This window comes from Hyperolius riggenbachi, chromosome 4 (assembly GCF_040937935.1).
Source record: "Hyperolius riggenbachi isolate aHypRig1 chromosome 4, aHypRig1.pri, whole genome shotgun sequence".
NCBI classification, from domain to species: Eukaryota; Metazoa; Chordata; class Amphibia; order Anura; family Hyperoliidae; genus Hyperolius; species Hyperolius riggenbachi.
Window position 1 is genome coordinate 33,040,779 of NC_090649.1, and position 27,970 is coordinate 33,068,748.

The following is a 27,970-nucleotide window of genomic DNA, read 5'->3' on the forward strand; positions in this document are numbered from 1 at the left end:
ATTGTATCAGTAATGGGCACCTTTAATCAACCACTGTTTTTTTTTATTATTGTTCTTTTCAGTTGATCCTCCAGGAACCATCTTGCATCGTGTCCATGCCGCGACGTGTCAACATGAAGCCTGCTGTGATTCTCGCAGTGTATCTTGCTATCTGCTACGTCACAGAGGGAAAAAGGTTTGAGCGTTGTGAATTTTACAAATACATAAAGAGTGGACTGGATGGATATATGGGATATAGTGCTGCTAACTGTAAGTACAACCTCTTTTCCTGTTATCACCCCCCAGAAATGTTTGCTTTAAAACACGTGTGTATGCAAATACAGTCTGATAAATGACGCTTTGATACTACTCAAAGGTCCTACCTCAGCACCCAATTTTGTTTCTACATTGTTAATGATGAGGTAATGAGTGAGAGCACCCATACATTACATGATTTTGCAAGCCGATCGACCTTCCGATCCAATAATCAGCCATTCAGTTATATAATGGAAGAAGCATAGCAGAGGAAAAGCGAAAACAAATTACAGTATTCAGGAAAATAAGCAAGTTAAAGAGAACCTGTAACAAAAAAAAGTTCCGCAATGCTAGAGCCGGGGTTTCACAAATTGTAATGACATATGGGGCCCATTTCCATGAGGTTAAAGATAGTTTAAACAGACATTGGCATCTCCTGGGAGGGGGGATCCAATTGTGGCTAAGATTGTGGGAAGTTACCCCATGTTGCAGCAAGAACAAGTGCCAATTTAAAGAGAAACTCCGACCAAGAATTGAACTTTATCCCAATCAGTAGCTGATACCCCCTTTTACATGAGAAATCTATTCCTTTTCACAAACAAACCATCAGGGGGCGCTGTATGACTGATATTGTGGGGAAACCCTCCCACAAGAAGCTCTTGAGCACGTACTCCTGGCAGTTTCCTGTCTGGGAACCTCGCTGCATTGTGGGAAATAGCTGTTTCTAACTGCCAAAAAACCATGCAGCAGCTACATCACCTGCCAACAGTAAAAATGTCACCTTGTAATAAATGTCAGAATGTAAATCAGGGATTTAAATTTTTTTACAATGGGCAAACACTGACTAAATCATTTATACATAAGTATTGTAAAAATGAAGCACTTTTTACATTATTTTCACTGGAGTTCCTCTTTAAATTACTTACTGGTGAGCAGTGAGTTTGGATGGGACAGATGCAAAAGAAAAAATTGAATCCCATGGTTTCAAAAGTGAACATAATTCGAACCCTTAGGGCTCGTCTCCACTAGTGCGGCGTGCGTCTCGCAGACGCACGCCGCACTGAGCGGGTGGGCGGGATCGCAGGCGAATCCCATGAGCCGTGCCATGCACGGCTATGGGATTCGCAGCCTCCGCTGCGAATTCTGCGGGGGGTTCCGGGCGAATCGCTCCCGCAAACGATTTCGCCGTGGCCCCGTCATCCCCTATGGCAGAGTTTCCCCGTGCGAATCATGTGCGGGGAAACTCTGCAGAATCACCGCCGAAACCGCCCTAGTGGAAACGGGCCCTTAGGGCCTTTTTCCACTGCACAGCTGAATTGCAAAATCGCAAATGGCTATTGATTTTTAAATCGCTAGGGTAGCTACTTTATCATAGAAATCATGAGAAGTATTTTCCACTATAGTGATTCGATTTGTAAATCGCAAATCGCAATCACTTTCTGGAGCGATTTTTAGAGTGATGATGCAATGCAAATGAAAAATCGCAATCGCAAAACTGAATTAATGAAAAATCGCAATTGCTGGTGTTTGTGATTTGTGATCGCGATTGCTAGTGGAAAAGGGCCCTGAGGGCCCATTCACACTTGAAAGCACAAATTGCCAGCGTTTTGCGGGAGTGATTTTTCCGCGATTTCACGTGGAAAAATCACTGGACACTGCAGCGATTTTCCGCGATCGCTTTTAGCGCTTCTATAGCACTGAAGCGCTATAAGTAAGAACGAGCCCATAGGGTTTCATTACACTACCGCTTTCAAAGGCGCTAGCGTTTGAGCGTTTTGCCGAAATCGCCGGCAAAACACTCAAGTGTGAATGGACCCTAAGGCCCCTTTTACACTTAATCAGTTGGTGTGCCATGGTGTGCGTTAGTACGCGTTGGTACGCGTTTTTTCCATAGCATTGCATTGGGAAGAAGATTTCAGTTAAAACGCGTTAAGTGTGAAAGGTGCCATAGAAAAACATGGGCATTACTTTGAAAATCAGTTTTCTCTCTGTTTTAACTGAGAGCAACTGATTAAGTGTAAAAGGGCCCTAAGGGTTTGCAAGTCATGGGCATATATAAATTGAACATCAGTCCACGGCGGGGAGACTTTGATCGAGAATTGAGAAAAAAGGAATTGAACTGATTTCTAAGTGTGGGAGTCTAATGCCATTTGGAATAGCTTCACAACAAGACAGACCGGGCACTGTGACATAAAGCGCTTTAATCCTCTTCATGCCATAGATATAACAAACATCTTGTCATACAGCGATACATCAAACCTGTCCATGCGGTGATGCGGGGGTGTGCTGGGTTCGGGTGACCAGGGAAAGAAGGACGGCACTACAGCCGTTTCACGCCAGACTTGCGCTTGCTCACGTGCGTGTGTCCTGTAGCAGTGATGGCGCCGGGGGATTCCCTGGAGGAAGGCTCCAAGCCAAGCCCCCGGCGTGCGTCATTGGTGTATGGGAGTTGGCAATCGGGTCAGGGGTGAAGGGGCGGAGACTCGCCGTCCTGCGGCGAGATAGTGAGGAAAGCTGCGCTGCGGTGTGCATACAAAACTATGTTGCACATCACCGCCGTGGCGCAGTGTAGTGACATGATACATATATAAACAATTTGCCTATTAAAGTGAAACACTCCTTAATACATTTCATTCAACTGGTGTGTGCATTTCCATTTCTATAAAGGGCATAGTGCTTGGTTAAACTTTGTAAACTTTTTTTTATATATAAACATCATGTGTAACTAGTGCTCAAACCATAAAGTGCATATGTGTATCGCTACATTATTGTACAAATTCCTTGCGCCATTCCTTTTTTTTCTCTTTCGCTTCACTTAAAACATACATATTTATTTATGATATATTTAAAAAAAAAAAAAAACTTTCATAAAGAAATTTTCCCTAACCCCTTTAAAAAGACTCGGGGTGAGACCATCTGCTAAAAGCACTTTTTTGGGGGGGGGGGGGGGGGGTATATTACCCTCACTACTGCTAGACTGATCACTAGGATCCCCTTTATGTGGGATTAAAATATGGGTGTCACTAGGCTATTTGTTCCCTATTGAACGGAAATAGCAGATAGAAATCCAGAAGGGTGTGCAGGGGGCTCCCCAGAACCCCAAAGGGTGAAAGAAGAGCCCCACCAAACTCACAGAAAGCTTCCCCAAGAGCACAGAGGAAGGATAAAGTTCGATAAGGTCCCAATTTATTGACAGGTGAAAAGAACAATACCAGTATGGGCGTCCCAAGAGTGGAGGATGTATCACCCTGCCCATTGCTCGCACCGACGGTCAGTCAGGGGGTGTCAACCTGGAAAAAGATCACAGGCAGGACATCCATCTGCATGGGAGAAAAGTCAGGAATAAGGGGGGTGCGGACCAGAAAAGCCATACCCCAGACTCCTAAACCAACATGGAGCTACCTTAGGGTTGACTACTGCCTTGCTATGGTCCACCTAATGGGGCACACCCCACCTGTCTCCCATTTGACAAGCCATCCGCACGGGTCAGACTGGTCGTCTATTGGTGACTCAGTGGCGCTCATTGCACCCTTTTATGGACAGGCATAGACACCCCCCACCCATGGTAACACCCACTAGATATGAGATGAAAGGAAAAAAGATACACCATTGGTGGACAGTGCAGTTAAGACCATTTCTTAGGGACATATTAGTAAAAGGGTAGGTCCAAGGCTGTTTACCATCAGCAGGCTGTCCAAACACTGTGAGGGAAATTCCTGGCTCAAGAGGAAAGGAAACCTCAGGGGTCGAGGAAGCATGACAGATCCAATCTGTCATTGAGGCCAATCGGTCCCATAGCTTCCGTACGCATAATAACTCTCGATTCCCGTTGGGTCAACTCGCGATCACGGTCACCTCCTCTACGGGAGGGGGTGACATGCAAAAGGCCTTCAAATCGCAAACAGCCTGCCCTCCCTCCATGAGCCTCTCTCACGTGTTCAATAAGCCAAATGGGAGTCTAATGCCATTTGGACTAAATAAAGATCTGAATATAAAGGTATTTTTATAGTGAAAAATCCCCTGCTGATCTATGTATCCCTCGACCTACTGGCTGCCTTAGATGGGGTGAACATTTCTTTACGCGGCAACTGTGTTTTTAATATTTTCGTTATATGTATACGCCCTCATTGGGCTTAAAAGCAAGTGCCCTTTAACCTGACGCTGCACGTCTGATGAAATCCTAAGTGGTTGAAATGCGTCACGTGGCTGGTGACGTTCGTGGTCCAGTAGGCGTGGCGTATGCACCCCGTGCTTCTGCAACCTTCCTCCTAGCAGCACAGAGCGCTGTAAACCAAGAAGGGGCAACAGCCCGTATCCCGCCAGGAATGGATGTTGAAGTCGCCGCACCACATCAGCAGTGCTGACATGTGAGGAATCGCGCAGGGACACTGAATCCTATCGGTGGAGTACGTGGGATGGCCAAGAGCCAAATAAACTTTCTATGCTTGCAGCATACGGCTGGTTGAGGTTTGACATCAAAGCTATATGTCACTAATGGTTGCGCATATATTTATGTATCTAGAGGCGTGCTTATTATGCACACGGGGTCAACGCTGAAGTGTTTGCACGCTGTCATTCTGGCACTGGATGTCACTTTTTCTGCAGATTAACCTGGGCCCGAAGAATTAAAATTGTACATGCATGTGTGGATCCCGACAGTATAGGAAGTGCACTCCTATTTTTGGGACACGTGTAGATGGTCCGGATGCTTTCTGCTTGGTTTTAAGGGGTGGTTTGTCAGTTGTGTGTTTTTCATTGCTATATTTGTCAATAAATTATTATAAATGTCAGCTCTGGGCTTCCTTGTAGGTGGTCTTGGATACACTTGTGATTAATCACAGATGAAGGGAAATTAGACAGGCTAAACTCTCTAAATACAATTAGGGTGCATTTTTTATGTTTTCCTTCTGTCCTGTGGAAGAGTTCAGGTCCACTTTAAAATACCAAATGAAATGCTGCATGATATAAAAATCTTAGTGATGCAGTTTTTCAGTAAATTACTGAAGATCTTGATGAACACTTAAAGCAGAATGACACCCAGCAATTCTTCTTTGCTCTAAAACATTATTTACAGCATATTATATACTACCACCATTTTTTTACTAGAACAGCAATCCAAGGGTTAAACACAGGACAGAAGAGCTCAATGCAGGGAAAGCTGGACACATCCAAACTAGAGATAATGTTATCTTGTGTTTAATTGTATCAAGTGAGGAATGTAAACAAACACTTCTCTGACACTGCAGACTCTCCTGAACACAGACAGACAGACATCTTATATTTCAAGATGAAAAAAAAAAACAGTTATGAATAAAATGCAAAGTCAGCTCTTAGAGCAAAAAAAATGTACTTTGGAAACGTATAATTTCTAAATGAATAATAATACTTATGCACAAAAGCAAATATGCTAAGCGTATGGCATATAAAAAGTAGGAAAATATGTTTTTATTGAATATCATGTCAGGGTTTTATACCGCTTTAAAACAAAAAAAAAGAAATGACTGCATGAGGTGAATTATTGAACATGACATGAACAGGTCCTGTGTCTGTTACACACGTTTTCATGGGACATTTTGATTTCAATCAAGGAATCCGTTCCAAAAATAATCATTTAGAAAGAAATTTTGCATACGCATGTAGTGAATTGAAGCCAATGTAGCTGAACTCAATACCTATCCGAGCTCCTTCCCTGCCGCCCCCCCCCCCCGCAGCTCCGACATGTTACAGCCACACAAGGGCATGATTGGCTACATAATAGCCGACGTCCCCACTGCTGTAAGGGCTGAGTCACACTGTAGAGTATTTTTTATGATTCGTCAGTGCTGCATTTTTTTTTAAGTAATCCCATTGACTTGCAGCAAAATCACAGCGATTGCAATTTTTTTTTTTTTTAAACCACATATGTGATTTTAATGCAAGTCAATAGAAGTTTTAAAAAAATAAAATAAAATGCAGCGCTGATGAATGGAAAAGCCCTCCGCAGTGTGGCACAGCCCTAACTGCTTGGCTTTGTCACTGCATCAGTGATCCCGTGATCTGTTAGTTGAGCACCCCCCGATTGTGCACCAGATTTTGGTACTATGGAGTAGCCAATAAATGGCAGATGCCTGCGCATCAAAATGTGCTGCTTCACACTAAGAGGTAGGAGGAAAAAGGGTGGTGGTGGTGGTGGTGGGGGATTCAGTTTTATCATTAAAACCACACTGGCCCTCTCTATCATCATTAGTTTTCCTTCTCTCTAACACTTAAAATAATAAATATTGGTTCAGCTGGTGTAGGGAGTCATCGTGATATGTACAGTGGGGTGCGAAAGTTTGGGCAACATTGTTAATAGTCATGATTTTCCTGTATAAATCGTTGGTTGTTATGAGAAAAAAATGACAGTTAAATATATCGTATAGGAGACACTCACACTGTGATATCTGAGAAGTGAAATGAAGTTTATTGGATTTACAGAAAGTGCGCAATAATTGTTTAAATAAAATCGATTCCAAAACCTTTAGAACTAATTATTGGAACTCAAATTGGCTTCGTAAGCTCAGTGACCCCTGGCCTACATACACAGGTGAATCCAATTATGAGAAAGAATATTTAAGGGGGTCACTTGTAAGTTTCCCTCCTCTTTTACATTTCTCTGAAGAGTAGCAACATGAGGGTCTCAAAACAACTCTCAAATGACCTGGGTACCTTGGTGTATGATTCCATTAGGGATCATACACCAAGGTACGCAGTATCTGAAAAAGGTACACAGAAAACATAGGAGACGTTTCAAATGGGATCCTACAATATACAGGGGTGTGAAAAACTATTTGCCCCCTTCCTGATTTCTTATTCTTTTGCATGTTTGTCACACTTAAATGTTTCTGCTCATCAAAAACCGTTAACTATTAGTCAAAGATAACATAATTGAACACAAAATGCAGTTTTAAATGATGGTTTTTATTATTTAGTGAGAAAAAAACTCCAAATCTACATGGCCCTGTGTGAAAAAGAAATTGCCCCCTGAACCTAATAACTAGTTGGGCCACCCTTAGCAACAATAACTGCAATCAAGCGTTTGCGATAACTTGCAACAAGTCTTTTACAGCGCTCTGGAGGAATTTTGGCCCACTCATCTTTGCAGAATTGTTGTAATTCAGCTTTATTTGAGGGTTTTCTAGCATGAACCGCCTTTTTAAGGTCATGCCACAACATATCAATAGGATTCAGGTCAGGACTTTGACTAGGCCGCTCCAAAGTCTTCATTTTGTTTTTCTTCAGCCATTCAGAGGTGGATTTGCTGGTGTGTTTTGGGTCATTGTCCTGCTGCAGCACCCAAGATCGCTTCAGCTTGAGTTGACGAAGAGATGGCCGGACATTCTCCTTCAGGATTTTTGGGTAGACAGTAGAATTCATGGTTCCATCTATCACAGCAAGCCTTCCAGGTCCTGGAGTAGCAAAACAACCCCAGACCATCACACTACCACCACCATATTTTACTATTGGTATGATGTTCTTTTGCTGAAATGCTGTGTTACTTCTACGCCAGATGTAACGGGACACGCACCTTCCATAAAGTTCAACTTTTGTCTCGTCGGTCCACAAGGTATTTTCCCAAAAGTCTTGGCAATCATTGAGATGTTTTTTTAGCAAAATTGAGACGAGCCTTAATGTTCTTTTTGCTTAAAAGTGGTTTGCGCCTTGGATATCTGCCATGCAGGCCGGTTTTGCCCAGTCTCTTTCTTATGGTGGAGTCGTTAACAATGACCTTAATTGAGGCGAGTGAGGCCTGCAGTTCTTTAGATGTTGTCCTGGGGTCTTTTGTGGCCTCTCGGATGAGTTTTCTCTGCACTCTTGGGGTAATTTTGGTCGGCCAGCCACTCCTGGGGAGGTTCATCACTGTTCCATGTTTTTGCCATTTGTGGATAATGGCTCTCACTGTGGTTCGCTGGAGTCCCAAAGCTTTAGAAATGGCTTTATAACCTTTACCAGACTTATAGATCTCAATTAAAGTACTTTTGGAGTCCCAAAGCTTTAGAAATGGCTTTATAACCTTTACCAGACTTATAGATCTCAATTAAAGTACTTTTGTTCTCATTTGTTCCTGAATTTCTTTGGATCTTGGCATGATGCCTAGCTTTTGAGGTGCTTTTGGTCTACTTCTCTGTGTCAGATAGCTCCTATTTAAGTGATTTCTTGATTGAAACAGGTGTGGCAGTAATCAGGCCTGGGGGTGACTACAGAAATTGAACTCAGGTGTGATAAACCACAGTTAAGTTATTTTTTAACAAGGGGGGCAATCACTTTTTCACACAGGGCCATGTAGATTTGGAGTTTTTTTTCTCACTAAATAATAAAAACCATCATTTAAAACTGCATTTTGTGTTCAATTATTTTATCTTTGACTAATAGTTAACGGTTTTTGATGAGCAGAAACATTTAAGTGTGACAAACATGCAAAAGAATAAGAAATCAGGAAGGGGGCAAATAGTTTTTCACACCACTGTATGTCAAACTAGCCATATCCTACAAGGATATACCATGAAGCTATGCATATCAAATAAAGAGAAGAATTGGAAAACTAGAGTAGCAGAGAGCTAGAAAGAAAGTAAAAAGAGGAACAGCAGTGAGGCAGAAAGCAATGGTGAGGACTAAAGGTGGCCACACACGATACAATAAAATGATCCGATTTTACAGTAATTCGATAAAAACGATCGTATCTCTTGTATCTTTCTACTAAAGATTGTATGGTGTGTGTTGGATTGCTAATTTATTAATATACACACCCTAGCAATTTTCTCTGAGTTTCCAATAATTTTCATCATAATTGAGGAAAAAATTGAACATAGATGTGTGGTACATTGGTCAGATTTTTGAAATGTTACAATCAGTCAGAAAAATTGATTGCAATTCTTAAATTGAACAGATATTTAAAAAAATTGTATGGTGTGTGGCCACCTTAAGGCAAATCCAAGAAAGGACACACCAGAGGTATAAGTCACACACCTAAAATGCACAGGGGAGGACTAAGCAATCCGCACAATTTTCCGGCAACCCAGTGCTACAGCAATACTCTAACCAGACATGAGAGATACAGAATCTATCATCATCACACAGCAGTAATAGCACATAAGGGACATAAGGGGAAAGAGAGCCCTGCCCACCTTAATTTACTTTCTAAGAGATCATACCAACAGGGGCGTAACTACATTGGGCCGACCTCTCTGCAGAGATGTCGGCCAGGATCCCCTCAAACTCCATCTCAGGGGAGAAGGTGGGCCCGGTCCTGTACACAATGCAAAGCAATATACATTAGCTACTCCTGGTGGCAATACTGGACCTTTCCTCTTCACGTCCTGTTCAGTTTGCAAGTTCTATGCAGCCAGCCAATCACCATGCGGCTTCAGTGCCATGTGATATGACAGGTAGCTGCACGGCACTTGTAATGTGAACAGGAAGTGAAGAGTGTGTGTATTGCCGCCAGGAGAAGGTAATGCATAACGCTTCTCTGCTGCTCTGCAGGACCACCCTCCCCAGCATCTGCTTTAGTCCCCCCCAGTGATGATTGTAATCAGCGAATTACGATTACGCAAAATTTTGCGTACATTTTTGCATGTACGCTTATATGTGTAACGATTGGTGTCAGCAAAACAGATTTTTTGATTATTGATGACCTGCAGTATCACCAATAATACAGATGCTATACCTGATTATGTGGTAATCTGCAGAATCACCAATAATGCTAGTATAGCCAGACACAGGACAACCTATGTGAGATTGTGTTTGGTGCAACAGTAATGAGAAGAGGAGATCTCCCGAGGAGCGGGAGATTCAGACAGTACTGAAGCCAAGGATCCCCTGTGGAGCAGGGGATTCAGACTGTACTGCAACCAGTGGACACCTGAGGAGCAGGGACCACTGACTGTGTTGCAAGACTGATCACCTGAGGAGCAGGTGATTAAGACTATACTGCAGCCAGTGGACACCTGAGGAGCAGGGACCACTGACTGCGCTGAAAAGGATGATCACCTGAGGAGCAGGTGATTAAGACTACACTGCAGCCAGTGGACACCTGAGGAGCAGGGACCACTGACTGTGCTGCAAGGATGATCACCTGAGGAGCAGGTGATTAAGACTACACTGCAGCCAGTGGACACCTGAGGAGCAGGGACCACTGACTGTGCTGCAAGGATGATCACCTGAGGAGCAGGTGATTAAGACTACACTGCAGCCAGTGGACACCTGAGGAGCAGGGACCACTGACTGTGCTGCAAGGATGATCACCTGAGGAGCAGGTGATTAAGACTATACTGAAGCTAGCGGACACTTGAGGAGCAAGTGTTACAGATAGTGCTGCAGCTGAGCTTCACCTAAGGAGAAGGTGAAAACTACTACAGATTCCTCACCAGTGGCAAGGCCCACTGGTGAGGACAGGGAGGTCAGACAAGCAGAGTAGGCAACGTACGGACAGATAAAGTACAAAGACAGAAGGCTGATTCAGTGTTAAGTTCAGGCAGAGTCGGCAACAGTAATCAGATAGGCAGAGGTACAGAATCAGCAAGCAGGAGAGTGGTCAAGGAAGCAAAAGGTCATAACAGATAATACAATGCAATTAGTACTTTAAGCTATCAACAGAATCTGGCTAAGTGTGGATCCCCAGCTCCGGCTGGTTCTAGCACACTTTGGGATCTGACTAAGGTCTGAGCGCTAACACGTTAGCATTCGCAACAGCAGACACGGGGCAACTGACAGACTAGTACTATATATACAGGGATGCCCCGCAGCGCCGCCCCTATCATTCAGCCAATCCAAAGTACCGTTGGAGTCAGCTGACTAGGCAGATCAGCTGACTCCCCTCCTATTCGCATAAAGGTCCTGTCGCCTGGCGCGTGCGCGCGCAACCCTCAATCTATGTGCAATAAAAGGACCAGGCAGAGCAGCAGCATGTAACTGCGCGGCAGAGGCCGCCGGCTGATACGTGGAGATAGCCGCCATGCCGCTTGCCTCTGCGGCGGTATCTCCGCTATCTATTACAATATGTCATTATGATTTGTAAATTCAATTGATTTCATATAGTGATTCGTAATTTCGTCTAAAATTTTGCAAAATGTTTGCATAATTTCATGCAGACTTTGGCAGTGAATAGCACTTCCAAATAGTTAAGGATAATAGTGGGTACAAGTCAAAAAAATAATTTTCCAAAAAGACCTTGTAGTTTTTGAGAAAATTGATTTTAAAAATGCAAAGAAAAAATGTTTTTTAAACTACAAAATGACCTTTTAAAAACCATTTTCTGTGCATATTTAAAATCGATTTTCTCAAAAACTACAATGTCTTTTTGAAAAATTCTTTTTATATGTAGCAATTTTGGTAGCAATAGCATGTATGGGAGCTTTGCTATTAACCGCCAAATTCGGCACAAAATTTCGTGAAATTGTGCAAAAATTATGTGGAAAATTATACGAAATTATATATTAATATTACATGCAAAATTAATTACTATTTTCACTGAAATTGCGCATTACGATTATGATGCGTAAATGCAAATTTCAATGTGAAATTTTGCATATGCGATATTTCGGCCAACCACTGGTCCCCCCCAGCTCCCGACTCCCATGATGTGGGGGGTGCAGGGGTTATTGTTAAGCCCCGAATGCAAATACTGTATCATTCATACTATTGCCATTACTTCTACTATTGTTTTTACTGTTCTGTCCTATTACAGGGGTTTGTCTTGCTACCCATGAAAGCGGGTTAAACACCATGGCTATAAACAACAATAATGGACAGAGTTCAGACTATGGAATATTTCAGATTAACAGCAAATACTGGTGCAACGATTACAAGACTGCCAAGGCTGTGAATGGATGTGGGATCTTATGTGAAAGTAAGTATAACCAAAGAGTTACATTAGAAGCCTATAAATTATATTTCTATAAAAAAAAATATTTGCAAAATATATCTTGTTGGAATGTTTTGCTCATCTTTCCCAATATGTGTGTGACTTCGTCTTTGAGAATTCATTTTTTGCTGCACATCTATTGCAAGTCAATGGCACCGCATTTGACTTGCGTTGGGTGATTTTTCAGATGCAATTTTACTGTGCAAAAAAAATTCAGCAGGCATGTATGCTTTATTCACAACAGACACACACACACACACAAAAATATTTGTTATGCAAAAATAACATCTAATTTTGAAATTAAAGTACCCCTGACCTGGTCCTCTCCCCAATACTTTTAATATTGTTTTATTACTGGTGCTGTGACTTTGTCACAGCACACAGCACAATCCTCCCCCCCCTCCAGAACCCCCTGTGGCCCCCGTTCTGCCGTCAAACATGGGCGGGAAGGAAGTGGCAGTTCTTCCCCCCCTCTGCCTGTCCTTACTCCCGCCACCCTCCACGGAAGGATAGCCAATCTCAATTAACACAAGCCCGCAAACAGGGCAGCTCCCCTGTGCGCTGTGTGCAGTGAATCAAATGTGGAACTGTAGGGTGACTAGAGGGGGTGGAATTATGGACAGGCAGAGGGGGGGAAAAACTGCTACTTCCTCCCCGCCCATATTCGAGGTTCTGCTCAGTTGAAGATTACGACTGAGCAAAACGGGGGCTACAGGGTGTTTTGCCCCAAAACATAGGGTTTTTAAACCCTGCTACAAAGCATCACACAGCTTATAGTTGGTTAAAGTGGACCCAAATTAAAAATACAAGATTTTAGAAATAAAATCGATTTTCTAAATTATAATAATAAATATCAGCCTTTTTCCAGCTGCTTGATGACAAATATAAAATATTTTACATTTATTGATGGAACTCCTCCCTTCCTTTCATATTGCTGGGACAGAATCCGGCAGACTGGTGGAGGAGGTAAAAAACAAAAACAAAACACAGGCTGCTACTGATGATGTCACAGGGGAGGTGATCTCAGCTGGTGTGAGATTTCACATAGACGACGCCCCTGTGAGGGAGGGTAGCTGATGCCAAACACACCCATGATCTAAAACCTCCTACTAAGCTCAGAAGTAATGGCTGCCACCTGTATAACCCTGGTTATGAAAAGAGAAGGGTGAAAAGCATGCACTGAAATGCTCATAGGCTTAAAGGAGTGTTTATTTATCTTTGTATGTGTCAGAGTTGTGCAACTAAATATTTTAAATTAAAAAAATGTTAAAAAATAAATTAAACAATAATAGTATTTATTGTTCCTTAATTCTGTTATAAATGTAAATGTATCTTTAAGAAGGTATTTGCAGAATCATAGTTTAAGGGTTAGTAATTATGAGTAAGCATCAACATTCATACCAGTTGTTGTAGCAACATCACCCAAGGAAGAGGAGACTCCATCAATCCTCCGTAGGGGAAAACACCTGGCGACACAATACATCACGTCAGTTGGTCTCAGCAAAGTCCCAGAGTCCAGGTGTTTTACCAACCCAATTATACCCCCTAAACCATAACACATGCAAGTGCGTACACGGTCGCTGTCATTGGTCCGTGATCACAGTACAAACCTATGATATCCGCTTCTGTGCAATACAACACAGCCGAGTGTGGGCACCGCGTGCACAGACAATGGACAGTATGGTCTTCATGAATATGAAAACATATTGTGCAAAAAACAGATAAAACCGGTTAGAACAAGATAAAGGTGGAACTGCAATGTAACAAAACATGTTATTCTGACCTAAAGTTACCTCCAGAGTAATTCCAGAGGCTCGAGGGTAACGCCAGAGCTCAAATGTAACTTTATAGATCAGATGGGATGTGAACAGCAATCTAATCCATAATCCATACATACAGTCCATATATATCACATGTGTATCACACAGGGGGCGCTGGTGGGGGAGGATGGTGCTGTGACACAGTCACGGCACCAATAATAAAACAGTATTAAAAGTATATGGGGGAAAAACAGGTCGGGGTTGTTTAAAGGACAACTGTAACGAAAGGTATATGGAGGCTGCCATATTTATTTCCATTTAAGCAATGCCAGTTGCCTGGCTGTCCTGCTGATCCTTTGCCTCTAATACTTTTAACCACAGCCCCTGAACAAGCATGCAGCAGATCAGGTGTTTCTGACATTATTTTCAGATCTAACTGGATTAGCTGCATGCTTGTTTCTGGTCATATTCAGACACTACTGCATTCAAACAGATCATCAGGACTGCCAGGCAACTGGTATTGTTTAAAAGGAAAAAATATGGCAGCTTCTTCATCCCTCTCATTACAATTGTCCTTAAATTAGATGCAAATCAACTTCCTTGGTATGCACAAGAAAAAAAAATCACAATTAAAAACAAAACATGCAAAAACATGCAAAAACAAAAGAAGATTTGGAACCCAAAAAAATTGCAAACAGCAATATAGAAAGAACAACCCCCCCCCCCCCCCCCACCCCAGAAAACTGCAGCCAGAAATGGCAGGAGTGAGTGTGAAAGCTGCATTATCCTTTCATATCCCCCATGCTGTCTTTACAATTCCTCCCGGGGGAACGTATTTGAACCAGAGTATTGGACAATAGAGATATGCTTCTCTAGAAGGATTCACTCCAGTTTAGTGGAAAAAGATTTATATTGGAGCACAAAAAAGACACTCATAAAGGTGCTTCCGCACTTAACAGTGAACCTTAAATTTACCCAGAGATGAAATAAAGTAGAGCTTTGATACTTACCCGGGGCTTCCCCCAGCCCCATAAACATGTCTAAAGGTGGCCACTAACAGTCCAATTTCTAGTGAAAAATTGTTCGACCGATCAGACATTCTGATTGGATTGGTTAAAAATAATGTCAGTTGATGGGCACGATCGATTATGAACAATTATAAAAAAAATTGTCCAACTGAATTTTTGTCAAACCAGTATTTGGATTTTCTTGATTGGTTGTGATAGATAGGAAGCAAAGATTGGTTCGCTGATGGTGTAGTGAATGATTTTTCTTCCGATCAGAATTTCTGACCACTCAAACGATTTTTCGCTAGAAATTGGATCGTTAGTGGCCACCTTAAGTCCCACGCCGTCCTCCCACGCTCTGCTCTTCAGACGCAGAGAGCCCCGGTAACAGGCTCAGTTGTGGCCAGTCTGGGTCTACTACCAGCTTTCCCCAAAAATAAGACAGTGTCTTAAAGAGAACCCGAGGTGTGTTTAAAGAATATTATCTGCATACAGAGGCTGGATCTGCCTATAGAGCCCAGCCTCTGTTGCTATCCCAAACCCCACTAAGGTCCCCCTGCACTCTGCAATCCCTCATAAATCACAGCCATGCTGTGAGGCTGTGTTTACATCTGTAGTGTCAGTCTCAGCTGCTCCCCCGCCTCCTGCATAGCTCCAGTCCCTGCCCCCGTCCCTTCCCTCCAATCAGCAGGGAGGGAAGGGATGCAGGCGGGGACTGGAGTTCTGCAGGAGGCGGGGAGAGCAGCAGACTGACACTATAGAGATAAACACAGCCAGCTCTGACAAGCTGTTTGTCAGCAGCGTGGCTGTGATTTATGAGGGATTGCAGAGTGCAGGGGGACCTTAGGGGGGTTTGGGATAGCAACAGAGGCTGGGCTGTATAGGCAGATCCAGCCTCTGTATGCAGATAATATTCTTCAAACCCACCTCGGGTTCTCTTTAAATTAATTTTTGCTCTAAAAGATGTGCTAGGGCTTATTTTCAGGGGATGTCTTATATTTCTATTAGGAAGTGTCTCTCAGCAGAACATTTCCTGTTCCTTTGTACTGTGATGTTCATGGATTTGAAAGTATGCTACTGTACTGATCAAGCACCTGCCCTGTCTTCCCTGCACACTGCTGATAACCTTGCTGTGTGCTGGGGTGACAGGATCAGTGCCCGATTGGCACCCGTCCTGTGCCCGCGCCGGTCCTTTGGTGCCCTCCGGTCTCCCTCAGCGGCTAAGTTTCGTTTTCGGCCGACTGCCAGTCGTCCTCCGGCAAAGTGTCCTCTTCTTCCACTTTCCCCACCGTAAAGCGCCGTAATGCGGACGCGCTTTACGGCGGGGAATGCGGAAGAAGAGGCTGCAAAGGGCTGTTTTGGGGTGCAGGAGGGGTCGCCGCATTAGAGGGGAGCATGGCCAACTACATCAGCGGGGAGGGGGGCCACTCGCCCCCTCCCTCACTTCAGGCTCTACCCTCAAATCTCCCCCTCCAGCATCAATCATTGACAGCAGCGGGAGGCAGGAATACATACCTCCATGTGTTCTACGCGCCGTAGGTTCCGCTCTCTAAGTGTCTGACGCTACTTCCTGTTTATCAGGAACTAGCGTGAGGCACTTAGAAATCGGAACTCCATGGTGGAACACATGGAGGTGGTCATGCTCTCCCCTCATGCTGGGACCCTTCCTGCCCCCCAAATTTGGCCCTGGGGGATATCAAAATTTTTGCAGGGGGGCCCCGTTATTTCTAGTTAAGCCCTTGGCTGCATGCTTGTTGCAGGTGTGTCATTTAGACCCTACTGACCAGGAAGACCAGCGGGGCTGCCAGGCAACTGGTATTGTGTAAAAGGAATTAAATATGGCAGCTTCCATAGGTCTCACACCTAAAGATTTCTAAAAGCATGGGCGTTTCTAAAAGCATGGACTCCTCCCTCCCTCTCCTCCGGTGCTCTTGGTACCCCCCCCTCCATTGAAGAGATGTGTAGTGGCGGCGGGAGTTTGCAATTACTCACCTTCTGTGCTCCAGGCGTTGCACACATTGCGCCCGGCTGCTCTCTACATGCCACTTACAGGAAGTAGCAGGGGCGTAACTAGGCCCCACCGGGCCCCCCTGCAGATTTTCTGAGCGGGCCCCCCCCCCCCCCCCCGGGGCCCGCTCGCGGCCGTTTTGTGGGTGCTGGAGGGGTGGCAGCATGAGGGGAAAGCCTTGCCCACAGTCGGCGGGGAGAGGGGTAGTTCCCCCCTCTCCCTCACCTCGGGGCTCTCCCCTCTGCGCTCCCCTCCAGCTCGTAAGTGTCTGTGGGGCTGTGGTGGGCAGCGAGCGGCGGGCAGATACATACCTGCTTCCGTGCGTTCCATCGGAGACTTCTCCCTCTAGCGGCTGATGTCACTTCCGGAAGTGACGTCAGCCGCTAGAGGGAGAAGTCTCCGATGGAACGCACGGAAGCAGGTATGTATCTGCCCGCCGCTCGCTGCCCACCACAGCCCCACAGACACTTACGAGCTGGAGGGGAGCGCAGAGGGGAGAGCCCCGAGGTGAGGGAGAGGGGGGAACTACCCCTCTCCCCGCCGACTGTGGGCAAGGCTTTCCCCTCATGCTGCCACCCCTCCAGCACCCACAAAACGGCCCCGAGCGGACCCCAGGGGGGGGGGCCGGGCCCCCCCGCGGGCGCAGGGGCTGCAGGGCCTATTCCTACACCCCTGGGAAGTAGTAGTTACACTACTTCCTGTGAGCGGCGATGTGACTGGCTGCACTCTACATGTCACTTACAGGAAGTAGTAGTTACACTACTTCCTATGAGCGGCGCTGTAGACAGGCACGTGTGCAACACCTGAAGCGCGAAAGGTAAGTAATTGCAAATTCTCACTGCCGCCGGAAATCTCTTCAATGGAGGGGGAGGGGGGTACGAAGGGAACCCAAGGAGAGGGAGGGAAGAGTTGGGTCCCTCTCCCAGTGGCTGACTTACATTATACTGCTCCCCCTCCTGTATATTGCCACAGCCTGCGGGAGGGGGGGGGGGGGCTATGGCTTACTAACCTATGCTGGAGACACCTATGGTTGACTAACCTACACTGGAGCCACCTATGGCTGACTAACCTATACTGGGAGTACCTGTGGCTGACTAACCTATACTGAGGGCACCTATATCTGACTGACCAATACTGAGAGCACCTATGGCTAGCTAACCTATACTGGGGCACCTATGGCTGGCTAACCTATACTGTCTATACTGGAGACACCTATGGCTGGCTAACCTATACTGGAGGCAACTATGACTGACTAACCTATACTGGGGCACCTATGGCTGGCTAACCTATACTGGAGGCACCTATGGCTGACTAACCTATTCTGGGGGCACCTATGGCTGGTTAACCTATACTGGGGCACTTATGGCTGACTAACCTATAGTGAGTGAACCTATGGCTGGCTAACCTATACTGGAGGCACCTATGACTGACTAACCTATACTGAGGGCACCTATGGCTGGCTAATCTATACTGGAGACACCTATGGCTGCCTCACCTATACTGGGCCACCTATGGCGGGATTACCTATATCGGGCCACCTATGGCTGGCTAAACTACACTGGGGCACCAATAGCTGGGTACCTATACTGGGGGGAGGGCTAAATATTGCATCATATATATAACATTTTTGAGCCCGGGGGAAGGGGGGGGGGCAATTTTAAATCCCTCACCCTGGAAGCAATTTAGCCTAGAAACTGCCCTGTCTAAAAGAGTGACTAAGCAAGATATGTATTTACCCAGAAAACCGGTTAATTTCCTGCAGGTGTACACGGTGGTTGCATGGACCTGCAACCCACCTTTGTAAGTGTAATTTCTCCTGGGTGATACTTACCTCGGGGAAGGGGAGAAGCCTCTAGATCCTAGTGAGGTTTCCCTGTCCTTCTCTGTCCTGGTAGTCCAGCAAAGCCACTGACCACCGGGAATACCACCGTGTAAATATTTACCTCCCGCGAGCCAGAACAGGCGCAATAGTGGCTCTCCAATGGACTCAACTATTTCCACCTGAGCCTGATCAGAAAGCTGTTACTGCGCCTGTGCTGGAGTCGGGGAAGGTAAATATTGCAGGCGCTACTGCGTCACAGGCGATGACTAAGAGGTGACCCTGGGCCTTCACTGCAGGAATCACAGACATCTATCCTCCCAAATACAGATTTGTAAGATATTTGCTTAAAACTACCATGTTTGCAAAGCCGGACCAAGAAGCAGAGGCAGCCGCTAGTTGGGTCACAGTTAGAAGGGGTAGGGGAAAAAGTGACAGGGAGGCTAGTCCCGAGTTGTCCCTCACTAATAAGTATGCTTGTTTGCGTAATATTGGGGAGGAGGATTCTGGAGTAGCAATGCTGCAGCAGGATGTGCCCCTTAGCAACCAAGGGGCAGACTACTGCAACGAGAAAGGGAATAGGAGTGCAGCTAAGGCTAGACAGGTACTGGTGGTAGGGGATTCAATTATTGGGCACACAGATAGGGTAATCTGTCGAAGAAACCGTGAATGCCGTACAGTCTGTTGTCTCCCGGGTGCTCGGGTTTGGCATGTAGCGGAAAGAAATGACAAATTACTGGGTGGGGCTGGGGAAGACCCGGCTGTCATGGTACACATTGGTACCAATGACACAGTTAGTGGGAGATGGAAGGTCCTCAAAAATGATTTTCAGGTACTTGGAGATAAACTTAAAGCAAGGACCTCCAAGGTGGTGTTTTCTGAAATACTGCCAGTGCCACGTGCTACATCTGAGAGACAGAGGGAGCTTAGGGAGTTAAATAAGTGGCTGAGAAATTGGTGTAGGAAGGAGGGCTTTGGGTTCCTGGAGACCTGGGCAGACTTTGCAGTCGGCTACAGGTTCTACAGCAGGGATGGGCTGCACCTTAATGGGGAGGGTGCAGCTGCATTGGGGGAGAAGATGGCTAAACGGTTGGAGGAGATTTTAAACTAGGATCTGGGGGGAGGCGGGAGGATAAAGTCTCAATACGTAGACAAGATGAGGTAAAAAGACAGTGGGAACCTAACATTATGGGGGGTGGAGAGGGGGGTGGGGACAGTGTAAAGATTAAGGAGGTTGGTAAAAATTCAAGTAGCCCATTTCATGTAAACAAAATTGGTAAATGTGGTGGTAAAAATATAAAGTGCATGGTAACCAATGCTCGGAGCCTTGCAAATAAAATAGATGAACTAGAGTTCATTCTGAATGGCAAAGGCTATGACATTGTGGGAATAACCGAGACATGGATGGATGAAAGCCATGACTGGATAGCTAATTTAAAAGGATACAATGTGTTTAGGAGGGATAGAACAGGGAAAAAAGGTGGAGGGGTTTGTCTCTTTGTTAAGAATTCTCTTACAGCTGTCCTCTACGATGAGATGGAAGAAGATTGCGAAGATGTGGAGTCCGTTTGGGTAAATATTCATGGTGGAAATAAAAGTTGCCAATTGCTTATTGGGGTATGCTACAGGCCACCTCATATTAATGAAGCTGCAGAACTGCGATTACTACAGCAGATTGAAAAAGCTGCAAGTAAAAATGAGGTCATAATTATGGGCAACTTCAACTTTCCTCAAGAATAAAATAAAATACCCGCACACCAAGCTTTTAAGTAAGCAATTATTTGTATTATGAAAAAAGAGGGATATCACAAATCACATTAATGGTAGCAATCAACAAACATCATAAGCTAACATCATGAGCTAAAAATGTACATTGGACAATACAATATCAGTAAATAACATTAACAGGTTAACATAGATATTTTGGCTGGATCAGAAAGAGTCCATACACTCTGCCAAAGCATGAGTGTTTTGTGCAAAGATGAGCAACTAAGCATAGCCAAAAATACAGATTGTGAAGACAAATGAACCTCTGAGCAGATAGTTCCAGAGTCCCTGACAGCGCTGTTTCGGAATACCTTTTTCAAAGGGCACTGGAGGATCCTTTCAGGCTGCTGCAAAGGTCTGAAGTGAACACAAAACTTTAAATACGCTAGATCCCATGCCGGACACCGGGGCCGGCCCCTGGCGCGTCCGACGTCACACGGCATAATTCAACTTTCCAGACATTGACTGGGGTATTGAGGCTACCCATTCTGGTAAAAGCAGCAGATTTCTGGCAGCACTACAGGACAGTTACCTGACTCAAATGGTAACGGAACCAACTAGGGGGAATGCGTTACTGGATCTGATCATTTCTAATAGACCAGATAATGTATCAAATGTGCAGGTTCAAGAACATTTGGGAAATAGTGATCACAACATGATAACGTTTGATCTGGTGACTGATAGGCCACGGGGCAGCGGGACCACTAAAACTATGAATTTTAGAAAAGCAAAGTTCAATCAAATTAGGCAGGCACTAAGTTTGGTGAACTGGGATAATGTACTACAAGGGGAGGACACTGAAGGGAAATGGCAAGCTTTTAAACTTATACTCAATCAATATTGTAGTATGTATATCCCATATGGAAACAAAATATCTAGGAATAAAAAAAGGCCTCTATGGATGAATAGAAAGGTTAAAGATAAAATGAAGAGGAAAAAGAATGCCTATAAGGTCTTAAAACAGGAGGGGACCGAGGCTGCACTAAGCAATTATAAGGAGTGCAATAAAAATTGTAAAAAAGAAATTAGGCAGGCAAAGATTGAAGCTGAAAAACAAATCGCGAGGGATATCAAATCTAACCCAAAAAAGTTTCACAAGTACATTAACTCTAAAAAAAGAAAGGTTGACTGTATAGGACTCCTAAAGGATGAGGGTGGGAACTCAATGGTGGATGACCAAGGTAAGGCAGAGTTATTAAATGCTTTCTTTGCTTCTGTCTTCACAAAAGAAACAGCACTGTTGCAAATTACAGAGGCGGAAGAGTCCCAATCTTCTAACTGTAATATTAAATACTTAACGCAGGAAGAAGTGAAGGCAAGACTAAATAAATTAAAAATAGACAAGGCACCTGGCCCGGAGGGCATGCATCCTCGGGTCCTAAGGGAATTAAGTTCAGTTATAGATAAACCCCTTTATCTTATCTTTTGTGACTCTCTTGCAACTGGCAGAGTCCCAGTGGATTGGCGTACAGCCCACGTTTTCCCATTATTTAAAGGGACTCCGAGCAGTGCAGAAACTATGGAAAGATGCACATCATTTTAAAGCTCTCTTTCTCCTCTTTCCAATGATATATAAACCGCCACCCTACGCCTTTTAGTTTTCGTTATTTTCGCGATTGAAATTGCCGCGGCCGCGATTTCGATTGCGAAAATAGAGAAAACTAAAATGCGTAGGGCAACGATGTAGGTGTCGTCAGAAAGAGGAGAAAGAGAGCTTTAAAATGATATCCATCAAGCCATAGTTACATTGTATTACACAGGGCGACTTTTTGTCAAAGTCAGCAGCTGCATTCAGCATAATGGAGCTGCTGACACTGGGGAAAGTGTCGCCCTGTGTAATACAATATAACTATGGCTTGATGGATATCATTTTAAAGCTCTCTTTCTCCTCTTTCTGACGACACCTACATCGTTGCCCTACACCTTTTAGTTTTCTCTATTTTCGCGATCGAAATCGCGGTCGCGGCAATTTCAATCGCGAAAATAGCGAAAACTAAAAGACGTAGGGTGGTGGTTTATATATCATTGGAAAGAGGAGAAAGAGAGCTTTAAAATGATATGCATCTTTCCATAGTTTCTGCACTGCTCGGAGTCCCTTTAAGAAGGGCAAAAAATCAGATCCAGGAAATTATAGACCTGTAAGCTTAACATCAGTTGTATGCAAACTATTTGAGGGGTTACTTAGGGCCCTTTCACACTAGAGGGCTTTTTCGGCGTTTTAACGCCACGGCCAAAGTGGGCGTTTTCCAAGGTAAAATGAAAGTCCATAGACTTTCATTTTAACATTCACACTTAACGCTGCGTTGTGGAGCGTTGCGTTTCAACGCTCCCAGGCGCTTTTTCTGGGCCTACCGCGGCGTTTCTCATTACAATTGATACTAATGTATGGGCGTTAAAACGCCTTGAAAACGCCAGCAGCCAAAACGCAGCGTTTTGCCTTTTCTCTGCTGCCTGTAGTGTGAAAGAGCCCTAAGAGATACTATACATGACTTCATTGTAGAAAATAATCTTATTTCTCAGCATCAACATGGGTTTACTAAAGACAGGTCCTGTTTGACTAACATGCTAAGCTTTTATGAGGTAGTGAATGCTAATATGGATATTGGGAATGCTGTAGATGTGATATATTTGGACTTTGCAAAGGCCTTCGACACTGTTCCCCACAAAAGTCTGGTGCAAAATTTGAGGATGCAAGGACTGGGGAAGAGTTTGTGTGCATGGATAGGGAACTGGCTAATGGACAGAAAACAAAGAGTTGTGGTCAATGGATCGTACTCAAAATGGGAGACTGTTAGCAGTGGGGTCCCACAGGGGTCTGTACTGGGTCCAGTGCTCTTCAATTTATTTATTAATGAGCTAGTAGATGCAGTAGTGAGCAATGTTGCTATTTTTGCAGATGATACAAAATTGTGCAGAATCATCAACTCTCAGGAAGATAGTGTCATATTGCAACAGGATCTGGATAGGATGGCTAAATGGGCACATACATGGCAGATGAAATTCAATGTTGACAAATGTAAAGTCATGCATTTTGGACGTACTAATGGTCTAGCACCATACAAAATAAATGGGATACAGTTGGGGACATCAAACTTGGAGAAGGACTTAGGAGTACTCATCGACAACAAGTTAAATAATCGCACTCAATGCCAAGCAGCTGCAGCTAAAGCTAACAAAATTTTGGGATGCATTAAAAGGGAAATAAAAACTCGAGATGCTAGCATAATATTGCCCCTGTTTAACGCTCTAGTAAGGCCACATCTGGAATATGGAATCCAGTTCTGGGCACCACATTACAAAAAAGATATTGCAGTTTTAGAGCAGGTGCAGAGACGAGCAACAAAATTGATACGTGGGATGGAAGGTCTCACTTATCAAGAAAGGTTAGATAAACTGGATTTATTTAGTCTAGAGAAAAGACGCCTTAGAGGGGATCTAATTAACATGTATAAATACATCAGAGGGCAATATAATAGCTTGGCGGATGAGCTTTTTGTCCCTAGGCCTTCTCAAAGGACTAGAGGACATGATCTGTGCATGGAGGAAAAACGTTTTAGCCATTTATTTAGGAAAGGGTTCTTTACAGTAAGAGTGATTAAGATGTGGAATGCATTGCCACAGGAAGTCGTTATGGCAAACTCTATACCTGCATTTAAAGGGGGCTTAGATGCTTTCCTTGCATTGAAGACATCGATGGCTACAATTACTAGGTAATGCCTAATGATGTTGATCCAGGGATTTTATCTGATTGCCATCTGGAGTCGGGAAGGAATTTTTCCCTTTAGGGGCTAATTGGACCATGCCTTGTAAGGGTTTTTTCGCCTTCCTCTGGATCAACAGGGATATGTGAGGGAGCAGGCTGGTGTTGTACTTGACACTGGCTGAACTCGATGGACGTATGTCTTTTTTCAACGAAAATAACTATGTAACTATGTAATTACAGCAGGTATACATTTTAAATTTAAGTACCCATTTGGGCAGAGCAAGAGGCCAAACCTCTCTCCCATGTCTTGATTAAGAGGGGTGAGGAGTGTCAGCTTTATCACACCTCCCCTCCCAGAAGGCAGTGCAGCTCGGGTAAGTCATGATTTTGAATCCTTACTGCTGCAAGTGCTTAAATAAAAGAGGTGACTATGTGGAGGATTAATAAGGAGATACAGTGTGTTTAATTGAAATTGTATGTTATTTTCCAAATGACCCTTGTATATTGAATCATGCAAGGTGGTAAATGATCCGTATTTATTTGATCCAGGAAATATATCAATGGTCCTTCCAATGTGATTGGAAACTAAATGATTGTCAGTGGGATTGTATTGTTAATGGCCACCGACCTTAACTCTTACCCTCTGTAAGTGTTTGACTGCTTGTAGTTAGTGTACTGGTTGGCGAGGTGATACAGAAGTATTACCACACAAAGAAGGGGCATGTTACCAAATAAAATGTTCAGTGGTTTATTTGATATTTACATCTCTGTGTTAATATTTAGGTCTTCGTGATGACAACATTGCCAATGATATTGAGTGTGCTAAGAAAATTGCCAAGCAATCTGGAGGCCTCTCAGCTTGGTTAGTATTGATGGAGCCGCACTAGTAACAGTGTTTGAGCTGCCTTTCTCAATTCTTGGTAAGGGTGGGTTCTCCCTCTGGTGCTGTGTGTTCTCTTGAATAATTCCACATAGGTACAGCTGTATGATCCTGCTGAAGATAGAAAGACAAAAAGAAACGGTACTCACTGTGGCTAAATGGCCACGTGGAAAGGTCTCACCTGGTTTTGGTGGGCTGTTCAGTGAGGAATGAGCTGTTGAGCGCGTGCACTCGATGATCTGTGGACCAAATGGTATGGTCCAGCAATCAGGCTTGCTTGTTGAGAAGTGCACTTGTAGGGGATGTACATGCATAGAAGTAAAGTGGGATGCAAAAGTTTGGGCAACCTTGTTAATTGTCATGATTTTCCTGTATAAATCGTTGGTTGTTATGATAAAAAAATGTCAGTTAAATATATCATATAGGAGACACACACAGTGATATTTGAGAAGTGAAATGAAGTTTATTGGATTTACAGAAAGTGTGCAATAACTGTTTAAACATAATTAAGCAGGTGCATACATTTGGGCACCACAAAAAAGAAATGAAATCAATATTTAGTAGATCCTCCCTTTGCAGAAATTACAGCCTCTAAACGCTTCCTGCAGGTTCCAATGAGAGTCTGGATTCTGGTTGAAGGTATTTTGGACCCTCTTTACAAAACATCTCTGGTTCATTCAGGTTTGATGGCTTCCGAGCATGGACAGCTCTCTTTAACTCACACCACAGATTTTCAAATATATTCAGGTCTGGAGACTGAGATGGCCACTCCAGAACATTGTATTTATTCCTCTGCATGAATGCCTTAGTGCATTTTGAGCAGTGTTTAGGGTCGTTGTCCTGTTAAAAGATCTAGCCCCGGTGCAGCTTCAGCTTTGTCACTGATTCCTGGACATTGGTCTCCAGAATCTGCTGATACTGAGTGGAATCCATGCGTCCCTCAACTGACAAGATTCCCAGTCCATGCACTGGCAACACAGCCCCACAGCATGATGGAACCACCACCATATTTTACTGTAGGTAGCAGGTGTTTTTCTTGAAATGCTGTATTATTTTTCCTCCATGCATGTTATGCCCAAATAACTTAATTTTAGTTTCAGCAGTCCACAGCACCTTATTCCAAAATGAAGCTGGCTGTCCAAATGTGCTTTAGCATACCTCAAGCGGCTCTGTTTGTGCTGTGGGCAGAAAAAAGGCTTCTTCTACATATAGCATTTCTTTGTGTAAAGTGCGCCGAATGGTTGAGCAATGCACAGTGACTCCATCTGCTGCAAGATGATGTTATAGGTCTTTGGTGCTGGTCTGTGGGTTGACTCTGACTGTCCTCATCATTCGTCGCTTCTGTTTCTTCGAGATTTTTCTTGGTGTGCCACTTCGAGCCTTAACTTGAACTGAGCTTGAGACAGCTTTCTGTATCCTTACCCTAAACCATGATGGTGAACAATCTTTGTCTTCAGGTCATTTCAGAGTTTTTTTGAGACCCCCATGTTGCTACTCTTCAGAGAAATTTAAAAGGGGAGGGAAACTTACAATTGACACCCTTAAATACTCTGTCTTATAATTGGATTCACATTTGTATGTAGGTCAGGGGTCACTGAGCTTACCAAGCCAATTTATGTTCCAATAATTAGTTCTAAAGGTTTTGGAATCCATAAAATGACAACAGTGCCCAAATTTATGTACCTGCCTAATTTTGTTTAAACAATTATGGCGCGCTTTCTGTAAATCCAATAAACTTCATTTCACTTTTCAAATATCACTGTGTATGTCTCCTATATGATATATTTAACTGACATTTTTTATTGTAAAATCCAATGATTTATACAGGAAAATCATGACGATTAAAAACGTTGCCCAAACTTTCGCATCTCACTGTAATTTCTGGTGTAGCGTGTACGAATGCGCCTGTGGACTAATATTGAAGTTAAATTTTAATCATGTAAAGAAATTACAATGTGTTTAGCAACGGTTTGCCCTCACTTCTTCAGGTAATATGCTCCCCGCATGCCCCCACATCCTGGCCCTGCATGTGCACGCTCCCTGCATGTCCATGCTTAATTCAGGCCTGCGCTCCCTGCATGCCTGCGCTCCCTGCACACCTACACTCCCTGAATGTCTGTTTTCCCTGCACGTCCATGCTCAATGCATGCCCACGCTCCCTGCATGCCGGCACTCCCTGAATGTCTGTGTTCCCTGCACGTCCATGCTCAATGCAGGCCTGCGCTCCCTGCACGCCCGCGCTCCCGGCATGCCCACGCTCCCTGCATACCCGTGCTCACTGCACACCTGCACTCCCTGAATATCCGTACTTCTAAATGGTTGTGCGCAATAGCCTCGTCCGGGACCGTTCTGGACATGCCTACTTCATTCTCTGGCCTCTGGCATTGTCAACTCTACAGAGAGTACTGTTGCTTATTATCACTTTGCTGGATGTTTTTTGTTGATTAAATGTTTTTTTTCCTGGCTTGCAGGGTTGCCTGGAAGAAATTCTGCAAAGGAGAGAACTTAAGCAAATACACCGCTGGATGTTAAATCAAATAAAAACAAAACACAAATATCCATAGTGAAATCCACAGGAACCAGCATATACCATGTTTATGAACCAGGCTTGCTTGTGTGTGAAGTGCAAACAGTACTAAAAATTGTCTAGCCAATCAAACACTTTAAATTAATATACAAATCATACTGATATTTCTGATCTTGTCATAATCAAACACTTTGTATATAAAAGATTACAGGTCCTTCTATGTTCTCTTGTTTTATTGTTATTGAACAGTGCTGCTCATTTGGGGTGGGTTTTTCCACAGGAGCAAGCTGGGCAATTGCCAATGCCCCAGAGCTGGCTGAGGGTCCCCAGGTCTCCCCCAAGTGACATGTGCTCCCCAGTGCCCCATAGAGTATTTACAGTGGA

General features: G+C 44.1%; 1 protein-coding gene across 1 annotated transcript; it reads left to right on the plus strand.

The window, feature by feature from the left end:
• The first annotated feature begins 67 nt into the window (after positions 1-67).
• On the plus strand, positions 68-27,726 carry LOC137570328 (lysozyme C-like). Its single transcript, XM_068278974.1, has 4 exons — positions 68-249; positions 11,939-12,100; positions 24,963-25,041; positions 27,531-27,726. The coding sequence occupies exons 1-4, from the start codon at positions 96-98 to the stop codon at positions 27,589-27,591; spliced, it is 456 nt and encodes a 151-aa protein (XP_068135075.1). The 5' UTR covers positions 68-95; the 3' UTR covers positions 27,592-27,726.
• The last annotated feature ends 244 nt before the right edge of the window (positions 27,727-27,970 follow it).

Bases quoted from the DNA above. Each gene is read 5' to 3' on its own strand.
- LOC137570328 (XM_068278974.1), top strand. From the start codon at position 96: ATGCCGCGACGTGTCAACATGAAGCCTGCTGTGATTCTCGCAGTGTAT. The intron at 250-11,938 runs GTAAGTACAACC...GTCCTATTACAG, and splicing joins GGGATATAGTGCTGCTAACT to GGGTTTGTCTTGCTACCCAT. The intron at 25,042-27,530 runs GTTAGTATTGAT...CCTGGCTTGCAG, and splicing joins TCTGGAGGCCTCTCAGCTTG to GGTTGCCTGGAAGAAATTCT.